The sequence below is a fragment of the Homarus americanus genome, unplaced genomic scaffold (genome assembly GCF_018991925.1).
Source record: "Homarus americanus isolate GMGI-L3 unplaced genomic scaffold, GMGI_Hamer_2.0 scaffold15169, whole genome shotgun sequence".
In the NCBI taxonomy this organism is placed as follows: Eukaryota; Metazoa; Arthropoda; class Malacostraca; order Decapoda; family Nephropidae; genus Homarus; species Homarus americanus.
In genome coordinates this window covers 867,257-890,053 of record NW_024714712.1, presented here as the reverse complement: position 1 = coordinate 890,053, position 22,797 = coordinate 867,257, and the positions used below count along the sequence as shown (strand labels likewise).

The following is a 22,797-nucleotide window of genomic DNA, read 5'->3' as shown; positions in this document are numbered from 1 at the left end:
TTTGAGAAATACATTAAGAAGACACTATGATGGAATAATCCCATGGTATTTACATCAGTGTGAGGTGGCTTTTGGAGATAAAATATATTGGCGGTTTTAAGCTGTCACTTGAAATCAGCGCAAATTGCAAGTTCTGTCAGGTTCAGCAAAATTTAACTTTCTAGAGTGAGATTAAGGACGAACAGACTCACAGTCAACAGACGTGATAAACTGACAATAATTGACAGGTGACAGAGAAGCTAATTGACAACAGACACAGTGAGAACAACAGACAGATGACAGACACGGTGAGCCGCCAACAGACAGATGACAGACACGGTGAGCCGACAACAGACAGATGACAGACACGGTGAGCCGACAACAGACAGATGACAGACACGGTGAGCCAACAACAGACAGATGACAGACATGGTGAGCCGACAACAGACAGATGACAGACACGGTGAGCCGCCAACAGACAGATGACAGACACGGTGAGCCGACAACAGACAGATGACAGACACGGTGAGCCGACAACAGACAGATGACAGACACGGGTGAGCCGACAACAGACAGATGACAGACACGGTGGAGCCGACAACAGACAGATGACAGACACGGTGAGCCGCCAACAGACAGATGACAGACACGGTGAGCCGCCAACAGACAGATGACAGACATGGTGAGCCGACAACAGACAGATGACAGACACGGTGAGCCGCCAACAGACAGATGACAGACACGGTGAGCCGACAACAGACAGATGACAGACACGGTGAGCCGACAACAGACAGATGACAGACACGGTGAGCCGCCAACAGACAGATGACAGACGACAGACAGAGACAGACACGGTGAGCCGACAACAGACAGACACGGTGAGCCGACAGACAGACAGGTGACAGACATGACAGGATGAGCCCAACAGACAGATGACAGACACGGTGAGCAGACAGACAGACACGATGAGCCGCCCAGACAGATACAGACATGGTGAGCCGACAACAGACAGATGACAGACACGGTGAGCCGCCAACAGACAGATGACAGACACGGTGAGCCGACAACAGACAGATGACAGACACGGTGAGCCGCCAACAGACAGATGACAGACACGGTGAGCCGCCAACAGACAGATGACAGACATGAGGAACCAACAACAGACAGATGACAGACACGGTGAGCATACTTGTATCTGTCTGCATTGCTGATGACATGAGCTGGCAGTCTGATTTATTGGTCCCTTGAAGCTAGGACTAACTGGATCTTTCATGCACAGAGTAACTGGTGGCACATTGGTATACGACTGTGGTAGCTTGGTCATAAAGAATTAACCTGTGGTTTGAAACAGATGATGGAAATTTTGAAAATTTACTGAAGTAAGGTATTTTTCCACTGATGCCAACTTACGAAAAAACCTGTAAATGACTGTGTCCAAGGAAAAATCAGATATGAGTAACAAAATGAATTACAAAAGAAGGATTTATTCCCACAGGAAATAGCTATCAGTTCGTTTCCAGGAGAAAAAATCAAGATAAGCGAGCTACTACCTCCAGCTGCTGTCCAGGAAATTGAAACATGTAACAAGAATTTCCGTTTTCCAGGAGAAAATATTTCATGTTAACATTCAAAGGTTGTCATATTATTTCCGAGAGAGAGACGTTCCAATTACTACATCGCAGTAAAAGATAAGTTTCTCCCACGCAACCTTCGTCGATAGTCAGGCCTCTTCAAGTTGTTATGATCGGCTGAGAACACACAGCTGGGAGGGAAGGTAAGTGTATGGACGGGGAGGGGTTGAAGGTTGATATTTCTAAGGAGGTGGTAAAGGGGTGATGGTGGTGGGATGGTGGTTGACTGTAAATGAAATACGTGAAATGGTGGTTGCCTGAAGTTGAATGAGATATGATGGTGGTTGACTGAAATTGAAGGAGGGAGGAAAAGGGATAAGAGTGATAAAACATGGATGAAGCGAATCAGAGAAAGCCGTGAGAGCCCTCGGAGTTGTACCACTGTGGTCGCGTAACCACGGTGTTCGGATCCTCAGAGTTGTACCATTGGTGTCATGTGACCACGGTGTCTGGGTCCTCAGTGGTACAACACTGGTGTCATGTGACCACGGTGTTAGGGTCCTCAGATTTGTACCAATAGTGTTACGTGTCTGCACAAGGGCTGGCTGCCAGACGGAGGTTTTGAGTGATTTCCCATACAATAAATATGAACTAGTGATGTAAATGGTCGATTAATGTCACTGAGACACAGTGCTATCAAGAATCTCTTTGGTAATGAAAGGAGTTGATGCATACAGGCAACTATTCCAAAAAGTCAGTCGTCATACAAAAACAGTCTTAGTAATGAACTATGAAATTAGTTGCAAGAAAATATTCGGTACGTCACCTTAGTACTTCAACCTTTTTTACCTAATAGAGAGTGCAAGTGATCTGAATAATACACACAGTGATGTTCACGTCAGTGTGCCCTACATATAATAAAATTGGATTTGTGTCACGTGGGAAGAAATGTTGTTTTATAGGTGTCAGGTGTATGTTTCACCTACATAGGTCGTAAGAGGGAGGGGGAGCTGTATTGTGGTAAAGGCCAAACAGACGATGAGATAGAGAAGATTGCTCGTACAAGTGTATGTGTCTTATGACGAGAAGCAGGGAATACCAGAAAGAGGAAATGAGGTGAAAATGCTCGAGGTGATAAGAACATGAGTGACGTATTAGCGGAGAATAAGAAAGATTGATGTGTTGACGGCACGTTTTTCACTCACTAGACTAAACCATAACACTGCCTTGTTAATCCAAATTACATTAAGATTGAAAGATGGGAAATACTTTTTTTTATTTTTACAAAAGAGAGAAACAGAACTGCGGTCGCTTATGCTTCAATGTACGAGAAGCGAAATCTCTCATATTTGGAAACAGTTTGCACTGAACATTGTTTAAGATAGTGAGAGTAAAAGAGTAGCTTATAAACTAATTATTCAATTTGTACATAAAAATTACCTATTTGGTAAGATTAATGACATCTGATACGATCCCTAAGACTACTGGTGATAGAAAAGTTTAAAGAAAAAATATTCAACTTATCGAATTTCAAGTTTCATAAGGGTACACCTATTAGTTAACTTATGCTAAATCACAAGACTACTATATAAAAAATCCTCAAAATTACACTGACTCTACCATAACTTGATACGGGTATTTAGCACCACTTACAATCTCCAGTACTCTACTTTAATTTTGTCACCAAACAGTTGCTAAATGAGCATAATCTAGTTAAGATAAAGAGTATGTGTAATATTAAGTTACCCAGTTTGAAGTCTCGTCCGCTGGGAAATTTTTTGAGAATCTAACGGGCGCACACCCTCACTCTTACTCCTGCAGAACACCCCCCTGTGAATACTTCTTCACCATACAACTATCATAATTTTTACGTAACAACGTTATCATACAATTATTTACGTGTGTGTGTGTGTGTGTGTGAGTCAAATACGTGTAATGTGTACTGAAGGAGTTTATGTGGTTAGGAAAGGGTGGGAAGAAGAGGCAACTGTTGGGGAGGAAGAGGTCACTGTTGGGGAGGAGGAGGCTACTGTTGGGGAGACAGATACTGATGGGGAGCAGGAGGTCACTGTTGGAGGAAGAGGTCACTGTTGGGGAGGAGGTCACTGTTGGGGAAGAGGTCACTGTTGGGGAGGAGGTCACTGTTGGGGAGGAAGAGGTCACTGTTGGGGAGGAGGTCACTGTTGGGGAGGAAGAGGTCACTGTTGGGGAGGACAGGCTACTGTTGGGGAGAAAGATACTGATGGGGGAGGAGGAGGTCACTGTTGGGGAGCAAGGGTCACTGTTGGGAGGTCACTGTTGGGGAGTAGGAGGTCACTGTTGGGGAGAAAAGATCTGATGGGGAGAAGAGGTCACTGTTGGAGGAAAGGTCACTGTTGGGGAGGAAGAGGCAACTGTTGGGGAGGAGGTCACTGTTGGGGAGGAGGAGGTCACTGTTGGGGAGGAGGAAGTCCCTGTTGGGGAGGAGGAGGTCACTGTTGGGGAGGAGGAAGTCACTGTTGGGGAGGAACTCTGAATGATAATACAGCTAGAAGGAAAGGGTTGTAAATGATGCGGTGTAGTTCAGTACAGTACTGTGTGTAGGTGGTTACATGGGTGGGTACAGTAGTGTGTGTGTGTAGGTGGTTACATGGGTGGGTACAGTACTGTGTGTAGGTGGTTACATGGGTGGGTACAGTAGTATGTGTAGGTGGTTACATGGGTGGGTACAGTAGTGTGTGTAGGTGGTTACATGGGTGGGTACAGTAGTGTGTGTAGGTGGTTACATGGGTGGGTACAGTAGTATGTGTAGGTGGTTACATGGGTGGGTACAGTAGTGGGTCTACGTGAGTACAAGATTAGGTTTAGGCGAGTACACGGTTTTGCGTGGACAAGTTTCTTTACGCCAGTGCAGTTGGCGAGCTGTCTAGATATTCTCGGACTATTCCTTGACACTGGGTTATGCAACTCGTTGACTTAGGGTGTGGTTGTTGTGTTGGCGACAGCTTCTACACCTTAAATTCACACCTAGGTGACCCTTGGGCCGGCCATCCTCGTTACATGAAGGGCAATCATTATTATTAGGTATAGATGGGTACATAGATGGGTGTAGATGAATACGTTGGTGGGTAGAGGTGAGTACATAGGTGGGTGTAGATAGGTACATAAGTGGGTGTAAGTTGTTAGATGGGTGGCTGTAGGTTCTTATATGGATATGTGTGTATGTGGGTGTTGGGATATAGATCCAGTGGTGTAAGGGGTTGGGTAGAAGTAGGTGATTGTCGGTGAGGAGAGACAAATAGGCAAGTATTAGTGAATAGGGAGAAGGGATGGTGAAGGTGGTGGGGGAGGGGAGGGATGGGAGCTAGGTAGTATATAAGATATGGAGGGGTTGAAGGCTGCAGTCACCACACCTCACCAGTGAACGATCAACATGCTCTCCTCTAAACAACACCGTCGCCTCCTCTTCTTCATCTTCTTTCTGGCCGTAAGTCTCAATATATTGTTTGGTTTACAGTGTTAGTATTTATTTACTCATTACAGTTCCGTTGTGTACACACGTTGCTCTGCTACGAGGGCAACTTGTTGGTATAGTATTCAAGTTCATCAATAGGCAGATGGTTTGTGTATCTTGTATATTATTTCCTCAACTCCTTTATCGAAATTTTGTGGCGTTTCTATCTATATATCTATCTGTCTGTCTGTATGTCTGTCTGTCTCCTTCATTCATGGATACAATCTACAGAGATCCTATGACTCGGTATCCGACTGTCATATTTTTTAAGAGGGTTAGCGTCCTTTATCTTTTACATGTTTATTTATTTACGTCGTTTCATTTTGGGTCATTTTATGTCTCGTTTTGTTTTATTTTCCGTCATTTTAATTCTAGTTTAACCTTTTAACATTAATTGTCTGGTGCACTATACAACCTTGACTGTTCTGGCACTAAGATAATATTAATAATCATTCATTCATTCATTCTTTGTTCTTGCAACATCAAAATTATTCACCTCTATTAGAGCTTATTCGCTACCTTTAGGTAGCAAACGAGTTCATGAGTTCATGAGTGGTTCGCCTGTACACTCTTACCATCTTTCTTGCAGGTGGAGAGGAGCGCTCAATATTGTGCCCCAAACTGTGAGGGTGCACGCGATGGAGAATACATAACAGACCCCAGTGACTGTACGAAGTACTACGTCTGTATCGAAATTGAGGGTAAGGAAGCTGAGACTGTAAGAAATCATATCAAAATAATAAATTTTCTCCAATCTTGAAAGACTTAAAAATATTTATGGAAATAATGCTTATAGTTAATGTATCTGGTTGAAGTTAATTCAACGACTAATATATTGGAAACTATTTCCACAACGCAGGAGAAATGATACCATCACAACATCCTCTAGAATGTCCTGATGGATATTATTTCAACGACCAGCACACTGAACCCCAGTGTGACCCTATCAACGACGCCCCCACTGACTTCTGCTCCTCCTTGTGTGACCCTTGTGCGGTCGACTGTAACGGACACAACCCCGGCACTCAGCAGCCCAGCCCCAGGGACTGCTCGAAGTTTGAAATTTGTCTGGCCGAGGAAGACCACTACCTAGAGGGCGACTGTCCTTTTGACAGTGAATATTATGACTTTAGAACGGCCACTTGTCAGAATGAATATTCCCTTTGTTACCACTATTGTGATCCCTGCGTGCCTCACTGTGTCTATGATGGCCAACGCATCATAGATCCTTACGACTGTCACCAGTTCTACCTGTGCACGCCGCCCACAAAAGCCGTATTCTTGTGTCCTCACGATCAGGTGTTCAACAACAAGACACAAGAATGTGAAGCCGATGCTTCCTGTTGGACTGCCTGTCAGTGAAGTTAACACTTGAAATTTATTCCTTGTAAGTCCCTTTTGTTGTCTTGTCTGGTATAAATATAATGTGTTTGTGTGTACATTTTTCACAAAGTTTGAACCATGACATTAAACATATACATCTTCATTATCATCTTATTGTAAGAAATTTCTTGCCCCAATAACCTCTTCTGCAGCATTCATAACTTGATGTTAAGTGTTTCCAAAAAGATATGATCCCATCACAGTTTTTGTCGGCTAAACATATGATTATATGCTAATATACAGACAAAATGGATTTCTAGTAAACAATGTCGCAGCCAGTTAAAAAAATCGTTATATCTCCAAACATCCGTATACAAGAATAACAATTGAAAATAATGGATGTATAAAATCCGGAATTACATGTAAGGTTGTTCAACATGTTAGGCACTGATAAATATTACCATTCAAACAGAAGAAACAGTGTAATATGTGTATTAGATGTACAGTATGTCTGACGTGAGCGTCTAAAATGATCACGATGTGAAGGAAAAGCGAGTGTACCAAGGTGTGAACCTGTGTTCTTCCACAGTAAGGAGACACGGGTATAGAAACAACAGCTACTTGAAAGTTGTGGTAACATACTATAGGAGTATAAGTGATTGTGAGGAGGGGTAATACCTTCCAGGCTTCCATCAATCAACCAATACAAGTAGTACCAGCAAGCTGCACGTGCCCAGCAGTGAGATTAGACCACGGGCACATTCGAGCAGACAGAACGTGTCTTCCTACAGGAACAATCGGAAGAATATTTTTTTTTTATCCTAATTTTTCCCATCATTTTAGTATTTACTCTAGTCGTATCACTTTGTTTATGGAAGTTTTACATCATGACCTTTAACTCACCATCGCACCCACTGCTGAATATGATCGTCTGGCGCTGATCCATATATCAAAAGTGGTATCCCCGTAGTGAAGGGGTCAATATTGAAAGGTACCTTCATTAAGACTTTTTTTTTACATCCATAAAATCACGTTGGATGAATGTAAATAAATAGACATATTTTTTCCATTTTCTTTTCAAAATATGTCACAGAGGTAATTACTGTATTTTCATTAGGCTATTACATAATACCACACATGGCAAATAAAAAAGCGGTCCTTTTTTTCAAAATACTCGTATGAGGCATCGCCTTTAGAAGGGGTGTAATTTGCAAGAAATCGAACATACACATCGAACATAACATAGACACATAGGCACAATTAACATAAGAACACACAAACAAGCAAAAGCGGTATGGGACACACTACACCGAACACAAGACCCTATTTTAAAGGAACTATTACAGGCAAACAACAATATATCACACACCTGGTGGCCAAGAAGCATCAACATTAACACAATCAGCCCAGAACCATTATACGCAAGAGAGTAACACAACTTAAATAACCAAAAAGATGGGGACTATCCTGACAGTTCACACAAGAACCTGGCGGGACCCCCAAACACAAAAGATGAGGACCATCACCTTCAGCAACACAAGGACCTGAAGGGACCCTCCAAGAAACCCAAAAACATCACCTTCCTTAGGATGGTACTTTAAACCAGCTTAGCTCAGCTTATCTAACCTTCCTTGCCCCTGGAGGACTGAGGGACGTCTGTCACAGGTTAAGCCACAAACCAGCCTCCGCAAGGTGGAAAGCCCACCTGCTTTCATTCTCCTTCTGTACTTCCCACTTCTTAACTATACCTTGCCCTAAATATCCTTGGTAACCTCAGAGCCCCGGCTCTCTTATTTCGGTATTCTAACTGACTGACTCCTTAGTCTGTACTCACCCCTGAAGATGTGAATTACACGAAAGCGCTTGGGAATTTCGTGTTTTCTTGTTTCCTTGTGGTTATCAGCATATACTTGGATCACGCGCACCTACAGTGGAGAGAGAGACAGAGACTCTCTTCCTCCTATAGTCGACAATCTCTCTTCCCTTTCTCTTCGCCGCAATGTTGCTTCACTCTTTCTCTTTTACAGGTACTTTAACGGGCAATGTTCGATGGATTTGGCATGCTGTGTACCGCCGGCAAGGCCGTGGGCTCGTAACACACGTCTTGCCCGCTGTGCCCACAGTTTCTCTGTGGATGTCTGTCACACGAGAATAACCCGTTGTAGTACCTCCTTCTTTCCTCACACAGCCAAACTGTGGAATGCTCTGCCTTCTTCTGTGTTTCCATACTTATACAATCTGTCTCATTTTAAAAAGCTGGTTTTCCGGCATCTTCGTGGTGTAGATTAGCACAATATAACCTTTTTGTTCTCTATTTTCAATTTCTTTCTGGGGTTTTTTCGCCCCCCCCTCCCTCCCCCCTCCCCCAGGCCCCGTTGTGGGTCGTTTGAAAAAAAACTAGTTCGATGTAATACACCCAACAAGGAAAAATAATAGGTTGTACCCTGAAGCTGACCCTCAACTCCTGTCACTACCTGCCGTGGTGGTGGTGTTATCAGCTTCCCTGAGAACACAACAAGCTGGAAGGGGTAGAGACAGTGTGTCAATGACTTGTGCTGGGGTACAGTTAGAAAAGGGGAATAACGTAGGGTAGAGAGGAGAGGAAATATAAAAAAGGAGGAGAAAAGTGACGATTTATTCTTTGTCCAATAATGTTCTTTAAATAATTATTGATCCATTTAGAATCATTGTTGTTTGATCTTAGTTTTTTGTATGGTATGTACTGCCTTAGTGCATTAAGTAACTCATTATTAAAATTTTCGTGGAAATCGGCAACCTCAGATCTCGTTATCAGGTTATCCTCAACCGTCAGGTGTCAGGGTAGGGTGAGGTCGCCCTCTTTTTTTGTGGGCACTCCCGTACATCCTTGTGTAAGGTGAAGCACAGAAGCGTTTACAGCGCCCAACAAGGAAGCATGCTAAGTTCATGCTTGCCTTTATGTCTCATGAGTTAAGGGCGTAGAAGCCTGAAGAGTCAGTGGTTTATGTCATCAAGCTATTGGAAGCTCTAACAACTCCCTGAATACAAATTCGTAACTTTCGACTTACAACAGGTACCTACTTTACTGCTAGGTGAACAGGGACTAACGGGGACTAGGAAGTAAGTCCAAACAACTTCCACCGGCCCGGGAATCGAACCCGTGACATCTTGCTTGCGAGGCAAGAACGGTACCGCTTCTACCACCGGCGCCCTTTGAGGTCGCCCTCTGTGGGTACATTGAGTGATGTCACCTCATGTGAGGTCATGTAGTTCACCCCAAAGTGGGATATCCCCTCTCTCAACTGCCTCTTCAAACTATCAAAGTTTGCCCTTCTGAAATCTGGGACTTTAGTGGAATTTTCCTTACGGCTGTCCTGAAATTCTAACTGGAATCTAATTTCTTTGTGATCGCTGTTTGCAAGTTCGTTCCTTACCTCGACATCACTAATGAGGTTTTCTCTGTTCGACAGAACTAAATCGAGTATATTATTACCCTGGGTGGGTTCAGTTATATGTTGTCTTAGGAAACAGTCCTGGATCGTTTCAAGAATATCCTCTGATTCTGAGTTACCCGTAAGGTCAGTCCAATCTATTTGGCTAAAGTTAAAGTCGCCTACTATCCAGACTTGCTATGTATGGAAGCCCTGCGCATTTCGTCCCAAATAAGTCGCTCATTAACTCTATCAACATTAGGAGGTCTATATATTACTCCTGTGATTAATTTTTCCCTACCATCGATGAATTCTATTAAATTTTTTTCTGTATTCCGCTCAGTTTTGATTTCCTATTTATTTCACATTTCAGATTATCCCTCACCCTTGTTGCTCACACTGAACACGACCTACAGGAGATCCTGAACACTGACACAGACGCGTATGCACACATCGGCTTTGAGGTGAATGTACGTAAGACTCAGATTCTCTTTCAACCTGCCCCTGGTTCAGACACACTTCCACCATCCATCCAGCTTAACGGCACTACCCTCTCTAATGTTGCCCACTTTCGGTATCTCGGCTCCCGCCTGTCCACCACAGCAGACATCGATAAAAAGAGATTCAGCATCGGACCAGATGTGCATCTCAAGCCTTTGGCAGACTGCGAAATCGTGTCTTCAGCTGTAGGGAGCTGAAATTATCTACAAAGCTGCATGTATATCGAGCAGTGGTCCTCCTCACCCTGCTATATGGCAATGAGACATGGGTCACACACAGGACGCACCTCAAGGCACTTGAAAACTTTCACCAAAGTAGTCTACGCTCCATCCTCCGAGTTCGCTGGGAAGACAAGAGAACAAATGCCAGTATTCTTGCTGACACCAACTGTTGAGGCATCGAGGCTACCAATATCCATGAACAACTACGTTTGACTAGCCATATTACCAAAGCAGCTACTTTACAGTCACCTAACGAATAGCAAACGTAACGCCGGCGGGAAACTGAAAAGGTATTAGGATAGTCTTAGGACAAACCTGAAAAAGTGCTAAATCGCCCCCTCACCTGGGAGTCGATTACTCCACATCGAAACGGCTTGGAGGATCACCACACGAGAAGGTGTCAATACTTTCGAGTTAGCCCGACTACAAACCGAGGCAGACAAGCGCCAACGCCGGAAAGACGCTGCCACAGCCCCTCCCGCAGTAGATGGAGCCCTCTACATGTAAAACGAATGTGAACGACGCTGTAGGACCCGTTTCGGTCTCTTTAGTCACCTCAAAACTCACCAACCTAGGTGACAACCCTAATAACTCATATCATTGTATCGTAGCTGGATAATCGGCATACTCGATTCCGAGAGACAGCAAAATAGTAGTAGCAAGTAGTAAACGTACTACTGTCAGGCAAATAAAAAGTTATAACGATAGTCTTAAGACGAACCTGAAAATGTGCCAAATCGACTCCCTCAAGTGGGAGACGATTACTCCACACCGTAACGCTTGGAGGAGCACCACACAAGAAGGTATCGATACTTTAAAGATAGCCCGACTGCATACCGAGGGAGACAAGCACCAAACCCGGAATGACGCTGTCACCGTCCCTTCCTCAGTACATGGAGCTATCCACATGTGCAACAATTTGTGAACGACTCTGCCGGTCCTGTATCGACCACTTTAGTCACCTTAAAACTCACCAACGAAGATGACATCCTGAGTAACTCATATCATTATATCATTCCTGGATGATCGTCATACTCGATTTAGAGTGACTGCAAATTATTATTATTATTATTAGTAGTAGTAGTAGTAGTAGCAGTAGTATTAGTATTAGTATTAGTATTAGTAGTAGTAGCAGTAGTAGTAGTAGTAGCAGTAGTAGTAGTAGTAGTAGTAGTAGTAGTAGGTTCCAGAAAATTTGAAAAAAAAAGTAGCTATAGCGCAGGAGGTGGGCGCCTTGAACTGGTTAACTACGTTACCGATAAGGGCAAATGGTTTCAGTCTTAATAAACAAGAATTTACAGATGCCATTGCTCTAAGGTACGGTTGGCCAGTAGAAAGTTTGCCCTCCCAATGCGTGTGTGGCTCTTCCTATGATGGCGATCACGCCATGGTCTGCAAGAAGGGGGCTTCATATGCATGAGGCATGACGAGGTAAGGAATCTCACAGCAAATATGTTGAAGGAAATCTGCCGGGACGTCATGGTAGAACCGACCCTCCTTCCATTGGATGGCGAGATCTTCCAACACAGGACTTCAAACACATCTAACGAAGCCCGCGTGGACGTCAGTGCTCGAGGATTCTGGACACGGGGACAGCGAGCTTTCTTCGACATCAGGATTTTTGATCCCATGGCCGCATGTCACCGTAACCTAGCTCTCGATGCTGCACACAGGAGGAACGAGAACGACAAGAGAAGGGCATATGGGGAGAGAATTCAAAACGTTGATCAAGGCAGCTTCACTCCTCTAGTGTTCACAACCTCTGGTGGGATGGGCCCAAGTGCAAGATGTTTCTACGCCAGACTCGCGGAGTTGATCTCCGAACAGAAGCAGCATCCCAGAAGTTATGTTACAGCCTGGATGAGATGTCGACTGTCTTTCTCTCTCCTTCGGTCGGCTTTGCTTTGCCTCAGGGGAACGAGAGCTTCTGCCCCTACTCCGACAACTGCTGCAGATATTGACTATGAGGCTACAGTCACTGAATGCCATAGATCTGCGGCTCAACTAATTTAACACAGATAGGATAGCTTCTTATGTATTAGGATATTTAATATTAAGGTAAATAAATGGTGGCGAAGGTGTGGCTATTGGGGAGGCTGGAGGCCATTTAAAAAAAAAAAAAAAAAAAAAAAAAAAGTAGTAGTAGTAGTAGTAGTAGTTGTTGTAGTAGTGTGTATGTGTGTGTGTGTGTGTGTGCGTGTGTGTGATTTGTGTATATATTTGTGTGTGTGATTGTGTGATCATCGGCTCGTCAGAGCCAAGCTCTCACTTCTCGTCGCCCCAAAATGGAAAAGGCAGCAATCCTCCAGAAGAGGTTTTAACACTAAGAGTCTGGAGGATCCAGTGGTAGTACATTCTTTCAGATAGCAGGTTGAACATGGGCTGATAAACGACCCGACAACAAACAACCCAATTCCCAGTGCCAAATGGGATATTCTCGACACTGTCATGACAAAACACGCAGAGAGACCCTTGGCCAGATCGAAAGAATACTCAAAGGACTGGTTCAATGAAAATGACCCAGAAATCAATGCACTTGTCGATGAAAAATGTGCTGCTTTAACTGACTGGCAGAACAATCCTCGGTCTCGGACCAAAGCTAATACCTTCCGCAAGAAGAAAGTGGCAGCCCAGTGCAAACTTCGCACTCTAAAGAACGAATGGATTAAAAATAAAGCATGTGAAAAACAAAAACTTGCAGATCAGCACAAGATGCGTGAATTTTTAAATTCAACTAAAACATTTAATGGGCTAGTCAATCATGGGGCAGCCTCCCTCTGCTCATCGGACGGTAACACCGTAATTAAAGATGAAGAAGGCATCCTTCAGTGATGGAAAAAGCACTACCATTCGCTGCTCAACCAAAATAACGATATGGATGTCCTGACTACCCAGCAGGTCCCTCAGCATCCAGAGCTGATCCACCTCAGCTATCCTCCATCCCTGGATGAGGTAGCTACTGCCATCAAACAGATTAAAATAGCAAAGCCTCAGGGCCTGATGGAATCCCAGCCGAGGTGTGAAAAGCAGAAAGATCTCTGCTTACCAGCCATCTCCACTTTCTCCTGGAGAGTATATGGGAATGGGAGGAAATCCTCCAAGCTCTCAAAGACGCCTCCATCGTCAATATTTATAAGAACAAGGAAAACTGGTGAAACTGTGGCAACTACCATGAGATCTCACTGCTTTCTGTAGCTGGCAAGATTATCGCCCAAGTCCTCCTAAACAAACTTGTTCCTGAGGTGCAAAACCTTTTCCCAGAATCTCAATGTGGTTTTAGACACCACGTAGCATCACTGACATGATCTTTGCTGCCCTCCAGATACAGGAAAAGTACAGAAAACAGCGTCGTGACCTGTGCATTGTCTTCATCGACCAAACCAAGGCCTTCGATTCGGTCAACAGGGAAGTCCTCTGGCGATCCTCAGCTGTTTTGGCTGCCCACCAACATTCATCATCATTGTGAGAAAACTCCACAATGGCATGAACATTGAACAGCAGTGTCCTGCACAATGGCACCCAGTCTGAGTTCTTCCCCATCCAAACAGGGGTAAAACAATGATGTAAACTGGCACCAACTCTCTTCCATTTTCTTGGCTGCCTCTCTTACTCGTGCCAGTGCTAATTTGGCCAGTGGGGTGGACATCGAGTACCGAATGAAGGGTCTTTTCAACATAACACGATTCCAGGCAGGAACAAATGTGTCAGCAGCTTCCATTACTGAACTTCATAATGCAGACGACCTCACCCTTGTCGCTCACATATTAAAGGAGAACACAATATCTTAGTAGATGCCTTACCCTTAGAAGCAAACCAACCTGATTGACCACCATGGTTTTGTACTGCACCTGAGTCAGCTACCCACCTCCTATGACTACAATGGACTTCGTGAGTGACTTTATTCCTCCATGATATAGATATGTAGATGATGTGCTTTGTCTATGGCCTAGAAACAGTGACCCAATGGAATTTTTAGGCAAGCTTAATGATCTTGTCCCTAGGATTACCTTCAAAATTGAAAGAGAGATAAATGGATCCCTTCCATTTCTTGATATGCTTATCATGAGAAATGGACATAACTCTAAATATAAGATGTACAAAAGTCTACACAGGTAGATAGATTCATACATTTTTTATCGAGTCACCATGAGCCTACCAAAATGTCAGTTTTTTCTCCTATGTTTTTGAGATGTTTGCGTATTTGTGACCCTGAATTTATTGAAGAAGAACTGCAACACATTCAGTCCATTGCGCAAAAACTTGGGTACCCTTCATTGTTTGTTGATCGTTGGTTTAAAAGGGATAAACAATCCATTTATTCTACTCAAACTAGACAAGTTAGAACATAAGTAGGAACATTATAGAATCCAGTATCATTAAACATACCGAATCCGTCAACATGAATTTGAGTAATGGTATGTACAAACTGGATAATTTCATAATTAAGAAGATTTGTAAACAGTTGAGAAGGTTGTGTCATCTTACCCTCTGACCTGACTACCGACTGCTGCGGTGCTTTTGAAGATTAGTAGGATCACTACCTAATACCTGACCATTGTGGACTTGATCTCACCCTCCTCTGTATATATACAGTATACCTTGTTTTGTATTTCTCCTTAGTCTGTACTCACCCCTGAAGATGTGAATTACACGAAAGCGCTTGGGAACTTTGTGTTTTTTATTCCTCGTGGTTATCCGCATATACCTGGATCACGTGCACCTACAGTGATTTACTTGCATATATATATATATATATATATATATATATATATATATATATATATATATATATATATATATATATATATATATATATATATATTTCATTTTTAGTCCATATAACACGCGGACCCACCTACGAGCCAGGAGCACCATGGTCCCATGCATTAGGTCAGGGTTCGAGTCCTGGCTGGTGAGGTCGTTGATATATATATATATATATATATATATATATATATATATATATATATATATATATATATATATATATATATATATGTGTGTGTGTGTGTTACACTAATAGGGATAATTGCCTAATATTGTTAACTACTATGTATTTGCCTAAACCTCTAATTGGCCATAGACTATCATGTAGATTATCAGTACACATATAAATGAATAGCTTCATTGAAAATCTAACCTGACCTTACCTTACCTGTCCAACTTTAGGCATAATTTGTTTTGCATATGGTGGTTACGACGTCTTAAATAAAACAGAGCAAATTTTACCGTATAGAAATTATTTGATATTATTTTGTATAAATTCAATGAGAGGTCAAAAATATACACAGCCAAAACATTCCTTCTGAAACTAAATATTTACTAACTGGTCACAACATCACACCTTAACAGATATTAGTACAGTTGCCAGAGTGTTTCTTCTCACACTGGAGAAGTGTTACGCTAAAGAATTCGCCGTCGGGGCAGTCGAAGGCTGATATCAGGGGAGGGTCGCAGTAGTAGTAGGACATGCAGTCTTGGGGGTTAGGGACTTTGCCCTTCTTGACACAATACACCTGGCAAGGGTCACAGACGTCGTAGCAAAGGGACATATCATTTGTGCAATCCCCTGTCTTGAAGTCAAAGAAAGGAGTTGCAGATGGACAGTCTGCCAGAAGGACATGCTTATCTTCAAGGCAGATCTGATACTTGGTACAGTCCATTGGGTAAGCAATCAGCGTGCCTGGAATAAAAATAATGTTTACTTTTGTGGTCACCCAGTGTCGGTAGGTGTGTATACGAGCTTCTCAAGAACTCAGTTAAGTGATCATCAATAATACATGATATATCTACAAGCAGGAGAGAGAGAGAGAGAGAGAAAGGGAAACAAAAAATTAGAGAGACAAAGACCATGAAAAGGCCATAGAGCCTCAAGAATCAGTTGTCTTACCTGGTTCACCACATTCGAGGGAACAGGGGTTACAGAGTCCGGTGCAGTAGTTACTGTTGGGATCTACCCTCTCACACTCCTTCACGGTGCGGGCGTTGTTGAAGTAGTACCTGAGGGAACACCCATACTTTCAACCTTCACTGTCACCACCACGCCTCCACCTCGTCCCAACATTATTATTGTTATTAGTGCTGACGTGTGATTTTTAAATTAATATACACACACGTATTTGTAATAATAATAATAATTAACGGTTTGTTTAAAGAGCATGGCAGCCGGAAGGCTGAAAATATACAATTACATAATTGGGGAATGGATCTCTTGATTTACAAATGATGTACAAGTAACATAGGTGATAAAAATATGATATATAATAATTAGGTGTTGATAATTTTTACAATGGTTAGGACTGGGCTGTTCTTATAGCAATCAGTTCCTGCTCGTATGGGCTGGATTCGGGTGGACAGGTGTGTGGCCAAGACAGTAGCTTGGGTCAATGCAGATGTGCTCCATCCTTCAGGTTAGGTCAGGTGAAGCCGTGAGGGCGGGTCAGGTCAGGTCAGATCCAGCCACACTCAGTATTACACTGCTGTGTGCTTGTGCTTTTCCTTGGAGTGCACTATAGGAACAATGTTTGGTAGTCAATCGTTCACTGATCACTTGAATATTTTGCTGAATAAATCCCGGTGTAGGAAAGTCTTCGAGGTAGTAGATAATGACGAAAATTACGATGTTATTTACTTTTACTTTAGCAAAGCATTTGACAGAGTACCGCATCAGAGGCTTCTGAGAAAAATTAAGGCTCATGGTATCGAGGGGAAGTTTTAAATTGGATAAAATCATGGCTCACCGATAGAACGCAGAGGGTCAGCGTAGATGGTGTTAAATCTGAGTGGGGCCGTGTAACCAGTGGGGTTCCCCAGGGGTCAGCACTAGGCCCACTCATGTTCACAATCTACATAAACGATCTAGATACTGGGATCACCAGTGACATAAGCAAGTTTGCGGTTGACACCAAAATAGGGCGGCAGATTAATTCAGGGAAGGATGCAAATGCATTACAGGAGGATCTAAATAAACTGCAGGGGTGGAAAAATGGCAAATGAAATTCAACACTGGTTTGGTAATAGAGTTGTGGATATGTGGAATAGGCTACCGAGTGCTATAGTAGGATCGGGGACGCTAGGGAGCTTCAAGACGAAGTTGGATAGGCACATGGAAGTGCTGGGATGGGTGTGAAAGGGATCTGCCCTGTATGGGCCAGTCGGCCTCCTGCAGTATCCCACTTTCTTATGTTCTTATGTTCTTAATATTGGAAGAACAAATACTGATAATGTATACAGCCTTAACAACATCAACCTAGAGATGTTGACTTGTGAAAGAGCCCTAGGGGTACGTGTAAGCCCGGACCTACGGCCTAGAAAACAGTGCGTTAATGTTCGAAATAAGGCAAACAGAGTATTGGGTTTTATATCTAGAAGTGTAAGTAACAAGAGTGCAGAGGTCTTATTGCAACTATATCTTGCGATAGTCCGGCCGCACCTCGATTATGCGGTTCAGTTCTGGTGCCCTTATTATAGTATGGATATCAATTCACTAGAGTCGGTGCAGCGAAGAATGACAAAGATGATTCCGGGACTTAGAAACCTTCCATATCAGGATAGGTTAAAGAAACTAAACTTGCATTCCCTAGAAAGACGAAGAGTGCGGGGAGATATGATAGAAGTATTTAAGTGGGTGAAAGGAATCAATAAAGGGGATATAGATAAAGTTCTTATAATATCCGGGCAGGATAGGACTCGTAGCAACGGATTTAAGTTGGATAAGTTTAGGTTTAGGAGGGAGATAGCCACCAGGCTGGAGGGGAAGCTGCCATTCACGCCATGAGAACGATATTTGAGCAGCATGATTGTGAGGCCGTTCTCCTGGTGGATGCTTCAAACGCATTCAACATACTTAACCACAAGGCCGCACTACACAACATCAAGATCAAGAGTCCAAGCTTTGCAATGTATGTTGAAAACTCCTATAGAAATCCATCAGACCTCTATATACAGTAGTAAACAACAAGGCTCTAAGAGGTGATACCATCATACAGTCAACCGAGGGAACAACGCAGGGGAACCCTGTTGCAATGGTAATATACACAATAGGCCTATCCGTGCTCCAACACACAATAAAATTTTAAACAACTGAGGTCAAGCAAGTGGCGCACGCTTACGACCTTACAGGAGCAGGAAAAGTGGAGGACATCAAAAAGTGGCGGGACCTGATAACATCACGAGGTCCACAAATAGGGTACCACCTAAACGCCAGCAAGTCCTTCCTCATTCTGAAGCCAGAACATTGTGATTGGGCAATGGAGGAGTTCGGTGGAAGAGAGGTCAAAATAACAAAGGATGGCCAAAGACACCTAGGCGCAGTAATCGGCATGACGGACTTCAAGACCGAATACGTAACGGGAAAGGTGAATGAGTGGGTTAGGGAAATCCAAGCGCTGTCTGAGATTGCTAACGCAGAGCCTCATGCGGCTTTTGCGGCATTCACCCATGGAGTCAAGCATCGCTGGAACTACCTGATGCGCACTATCCCTGATATTGGTCCCCTTCCCAGCCCTCTGGAAAAAGCTATCAGCGTCAATTTCATTCCCAAATTAGTGAAACACCCTCACTTAACCCCAGCAGAAAGATCACTCCTTGCACTACCACCGAGACTGGGAGGAATGGGTTTGACCAATCCAGAGGAGATTGCTGCTACCGAGCATCAAAACTCAGTTAAGCTCACGGCAGCCCTCACGGACCACATAATAGCTCAGGACGCAACAGGGGAGGTGGAAACCAGTGAAGTAAACAAGATTCGAAGGTCCATTACGACAGAACGACAGCACGGCCAAAGTGATAAGTTGCAGCAACTGATGCTGCAAGTCCCAGAGAATTTGAAAAAAAAAGTAGCTATAGCGCAGGAGGTGGGCGCCTCGAACTGGTTAACTACGTTACCGATAAGGGCAAATGGTTTCAGTCTCAATAAACAAGAATTTACAGATGCCAATGCTCTAAGGTACAAAAGGCAAGTAGAAGGTTTGCCCTCCCAATGCGTGTGTGGCTCTTCCTATGACGTCGATCACGCCATGGTGTGCAAGAAAGGGGGCTTCATATGCATGAGGCATGACGAAGTAAGGGATCTCACAGCAAATATGTTGAAGGAAATCTGTCGTGATGTCAGGGTAGAACCGACACTCCTTCCATTGGACGGTGAGAATTTCCAACATAGGACTTCAAACACATCCAACGAAGCCCGTGTTGACGTCAGTGCTCGAGGATTCTGGACGCGGGGACAGCGAGCCTTCTTCGACATCAGGATTTTTTATCCCATGGCCGCATGTCACCGTAACCTAGCTCTCGATGCTGCACACAGGAGGAACGAGAACGACAAGATAAGGGCATATGGGGAGAGAATTCAAAACGTTGATCAAGGCAGCTTCACTCCTCTAGTGTTCACAACCTCTGGTGGGATGGGACCAAGTGCAAGATGTTTCTACGCCAGACTCACGGAGGTGATCTCCGAACAGAAGCAGCAGCCCAGAAGTAATGCTACAGCCTGGATGAGATGTCGACTGTCCTTCTCTCTCCTTAGGTCGGCTTTGCTCTTCATCAGAGGAATGCTAGCATCGGCCCCAAAGCCGACAACAATTGCAGATAATGACTAGGAGGCAACAGTTTATGAATGCTGCATAGATCTGCTGCTCAACACAGCTAGGATAGCTACTTTTGTATTAGGATAGTTAATTTTAAGGTAATAAAATGGCGGCGAAGGTGTGGTTATTGGGGGAGACTGGAGGCCACGTTAAAAAAAATAGTAGTAGTAATAGTTGTAGTAGTAGTAGTAGTAGTAGTGTGTGTATATGTGTTCGTGTGTATGATCATTTCAGAGTCTATCCAAGAATAACTGTATAATCTGAGTAAGGATAAGTGTTATGTCTCTACGACAACGTGTGATTGCATTGTTACCTGCATGAGACCTTGTAAAAAACACATGGTTATATAACTGTACAGGTGTGTATGACGATGATCCAGCAGGTAATGACTCACCCTTCAGGACAGGTAATTGGCTCGGATGAGGGCACCAGGTGACCATTATTGTCGGGGTCGCTGCAGTAGTAGAAGCGGAGGCAGTTGGTGGGGTCGAATACCTTATCTCCCTCATGCATGTTCGTGCAGTCAGGTACACACAGCTGTGCTGACGCCAACGCCGCCTAGGGGTACGGCAGACGATTAGTGTGTTACTGGGGGTACAGCAGACGAGTAGTGTGTTACTGGGGGTACAGCAGACGATTAGTGTGTTACTGGGGGTATGGCAGGCGAGTAATGTGTTACTAGGGGTACGGCAGACGATTAGTGTGTTACTGGGGGTACGGCAGACGAGTAGTGTGTTACTGGGGGTACGGCAGACGAGTAGTGTGTTACTAGGGGTACGGCAGACGAGTTGTGTGTAACTGGGGGTACGGCAGACGAGTAGTATGTAACTGGGGGTACGGCAGACGAGTAGTGTGTTACTGGGGGTATGGCAAACGAGTAGTGTATTACTGGGGGCACGGCAGACGAGTAGTGTGTTACTAGGGGTACGGCAGACAGGTGTTGTGTTACTAGGGGTACGGTAGACGAGTAAAGTGTTACTCGGGGGTTGACTATTAACCGTACTTATTTAAGTTGTATAAAGTGTTGGACAAGTTATCAGTCTAGCTCAGTGTAGACAGATGCTGCGACCTCAAACCTTCCCATGGACATAAACACAAAGAATATTAGTGTACCCAAGATAGTAGTAAACACATGGAGATGGGAATTCTTTTATATTAACTTTGATAATATGTACTTATATGATTTTTTCTTTACAACGATAGGGTTAGGATAAATATGTATATCAAATAACTATTAGAATATGGGGTTTCTAACTGAATTATTTCGTGTTATTGCTGACAAAATGTAGAGATAAGTGTGGAAGGGTTAATGACTATCGATTTAAGTTCCCAATCATTACGTATGCTTTAACGAGACCATTAAAGCGACATAATTCAATGTTATCGTGAATAACCAAGAGATCAACCATACCAGAAGGAGCAGAGTTGTGACAAGAAGCAAGAGTCTCATGATGAAGGGTTGTGTGTAATGTGGTCATGTCACCCCGCTGGCGTCTTATAACACTGTTCACACTGTGAGTCAGGTGCCATCCTTCCCACATGGCCTAACCGCTGACACTTGGCACTAATACCTCCCGCTGTTACCCACCACCTCGCCTGCACCCCCACTTGAGGAAATCTTCGTGGGGAAAAAAATGCTACCCGGGTGATAAGAGGCAGATTTCCCGGTGTACCCTGAGGAACCTTCGGGTACTGATGAGGTTTTCCTCCCAGCAACGACTGGGGTTGGAGTAGAGGTCGAGGAGTAGTATACCTCCTTCCACCTTCTACTATATCTATATACTGTACTTGGTTTATTGTCTTGGCTTACATACTTAGGTTATGTTACCTTGTACATTACCCCTTTGACTAATAAACTTTCATTTATTTTCTCCTGAAACCTTAAGAGTCAATCCTTCACTTAGACCTTGGCGTGTGACCTTAACTTCTCACCCTTGATTATCAAAAATTAAATCAGTTTATGTTTTACCAACTTTCAGACACTTGCAGAGCTTCATTGGAATTAATAAATTCTTTTTTTTTTTTTAATATTTCGGTTACTGACATAAAAGACATTCAACTTCGTCAATGAACTACGATGGCGAAGGCAATAATGAAAACAACTTCCATCAATCAACTACGAAAATATACAATGAACCTTAATTATAAGAAAGGGTACAGGCAGCCAGCAAGTCAATTAAACTCCTGTATTTCTAAAGTGGCTGCCTTATTTATGGGATTAGCCAACCTGGGGCGAAATAATAATAATAATAATAATAATAATAATAATAATAATAATAATAATAATAATAATAATAATAAAGGACAGTAAATAAATACAAAAATTAAAAAAATATCAATAGTGAGAAACAATATAGCCTATGTATGTTGTGTTGTCAAAGTAAGAGAAACAATCGAGACCCGACAATTGCGTGTAAATGTGGCAGAAAGTCACATCAGCAACCTGGAATTTGGTAAAAAAAAAAATTTTGCCATATGGCAGCAGGGTCTATCATTAGACAACACATTATGCTTCCAATATTTTCCCAGGCGGTAGTACCTCCTCCCTGTGTGATGGCTGCCTACTACCTAACATATAAATTCTTTCGCGAAAGACTGTCGCTAAAGAACCCTTTTGCCCTCCCATTTTCTCTGGTCAAACACCACCTATATATGGGAGTCCAACAATTATCACTTGTTCAGCAGCAAAGAGAAGAGACAGACTACAAACACAGG

General features: G+C 43.3%; 2 protein-coding genes across 2 annotated transcripts; one reads left to right on the top strand and one right to left on the bottom strand.

The window, feature by feature from the left end:
- The first annotated feature begins 4,912 nt into the window (after positions 1-4,912).
- Positions 4,913-6,529, top strand: LOC121879412. The gene is made up of 3 exons (XM_042386050.1): positions 4,913-5,016; positions 5,633-5,744; positions 5,903-6,529. The coding sequence occupies exons 1-3, from the start codon at positions 4,963-4,965 to the stop codon at positions 6,403-6,405; spliced, it is 669 nt and encodes a 222-aa protein (XP_042241984.1). The 5' UTR covers positions 4,913-4,962; the 3' UTR covers positions 6,406-6,529.
- A 9,264-nt stretch (positions 6,530-15,793) lies between these two features.
- LOC121879468 lies at positions 15,794-21,600 on the bottom strand. The gene is made up of 4 exons (XM_042386116.1): positions 21,494-21,600; positions 20,477-20,640; positions 16,389-16,498; positions 15,794-16,181 (listed from the first exon to the last, which is right to left on the bottom strand). Exons 1-4 carry the CDS (start codon positions 21,530-21,532, stop codon positions 15,844-15,846), a joined length of 651 nt encoding a protein of 216 aa, XP_042242050.1. The 5' UTR covers positions 21,533-21,600; the 3' UTR covers positions 15,794-15,843.
- Between the last annotated feature and the right edge of the window lie 1,197 nt (positions 21,601-22,797).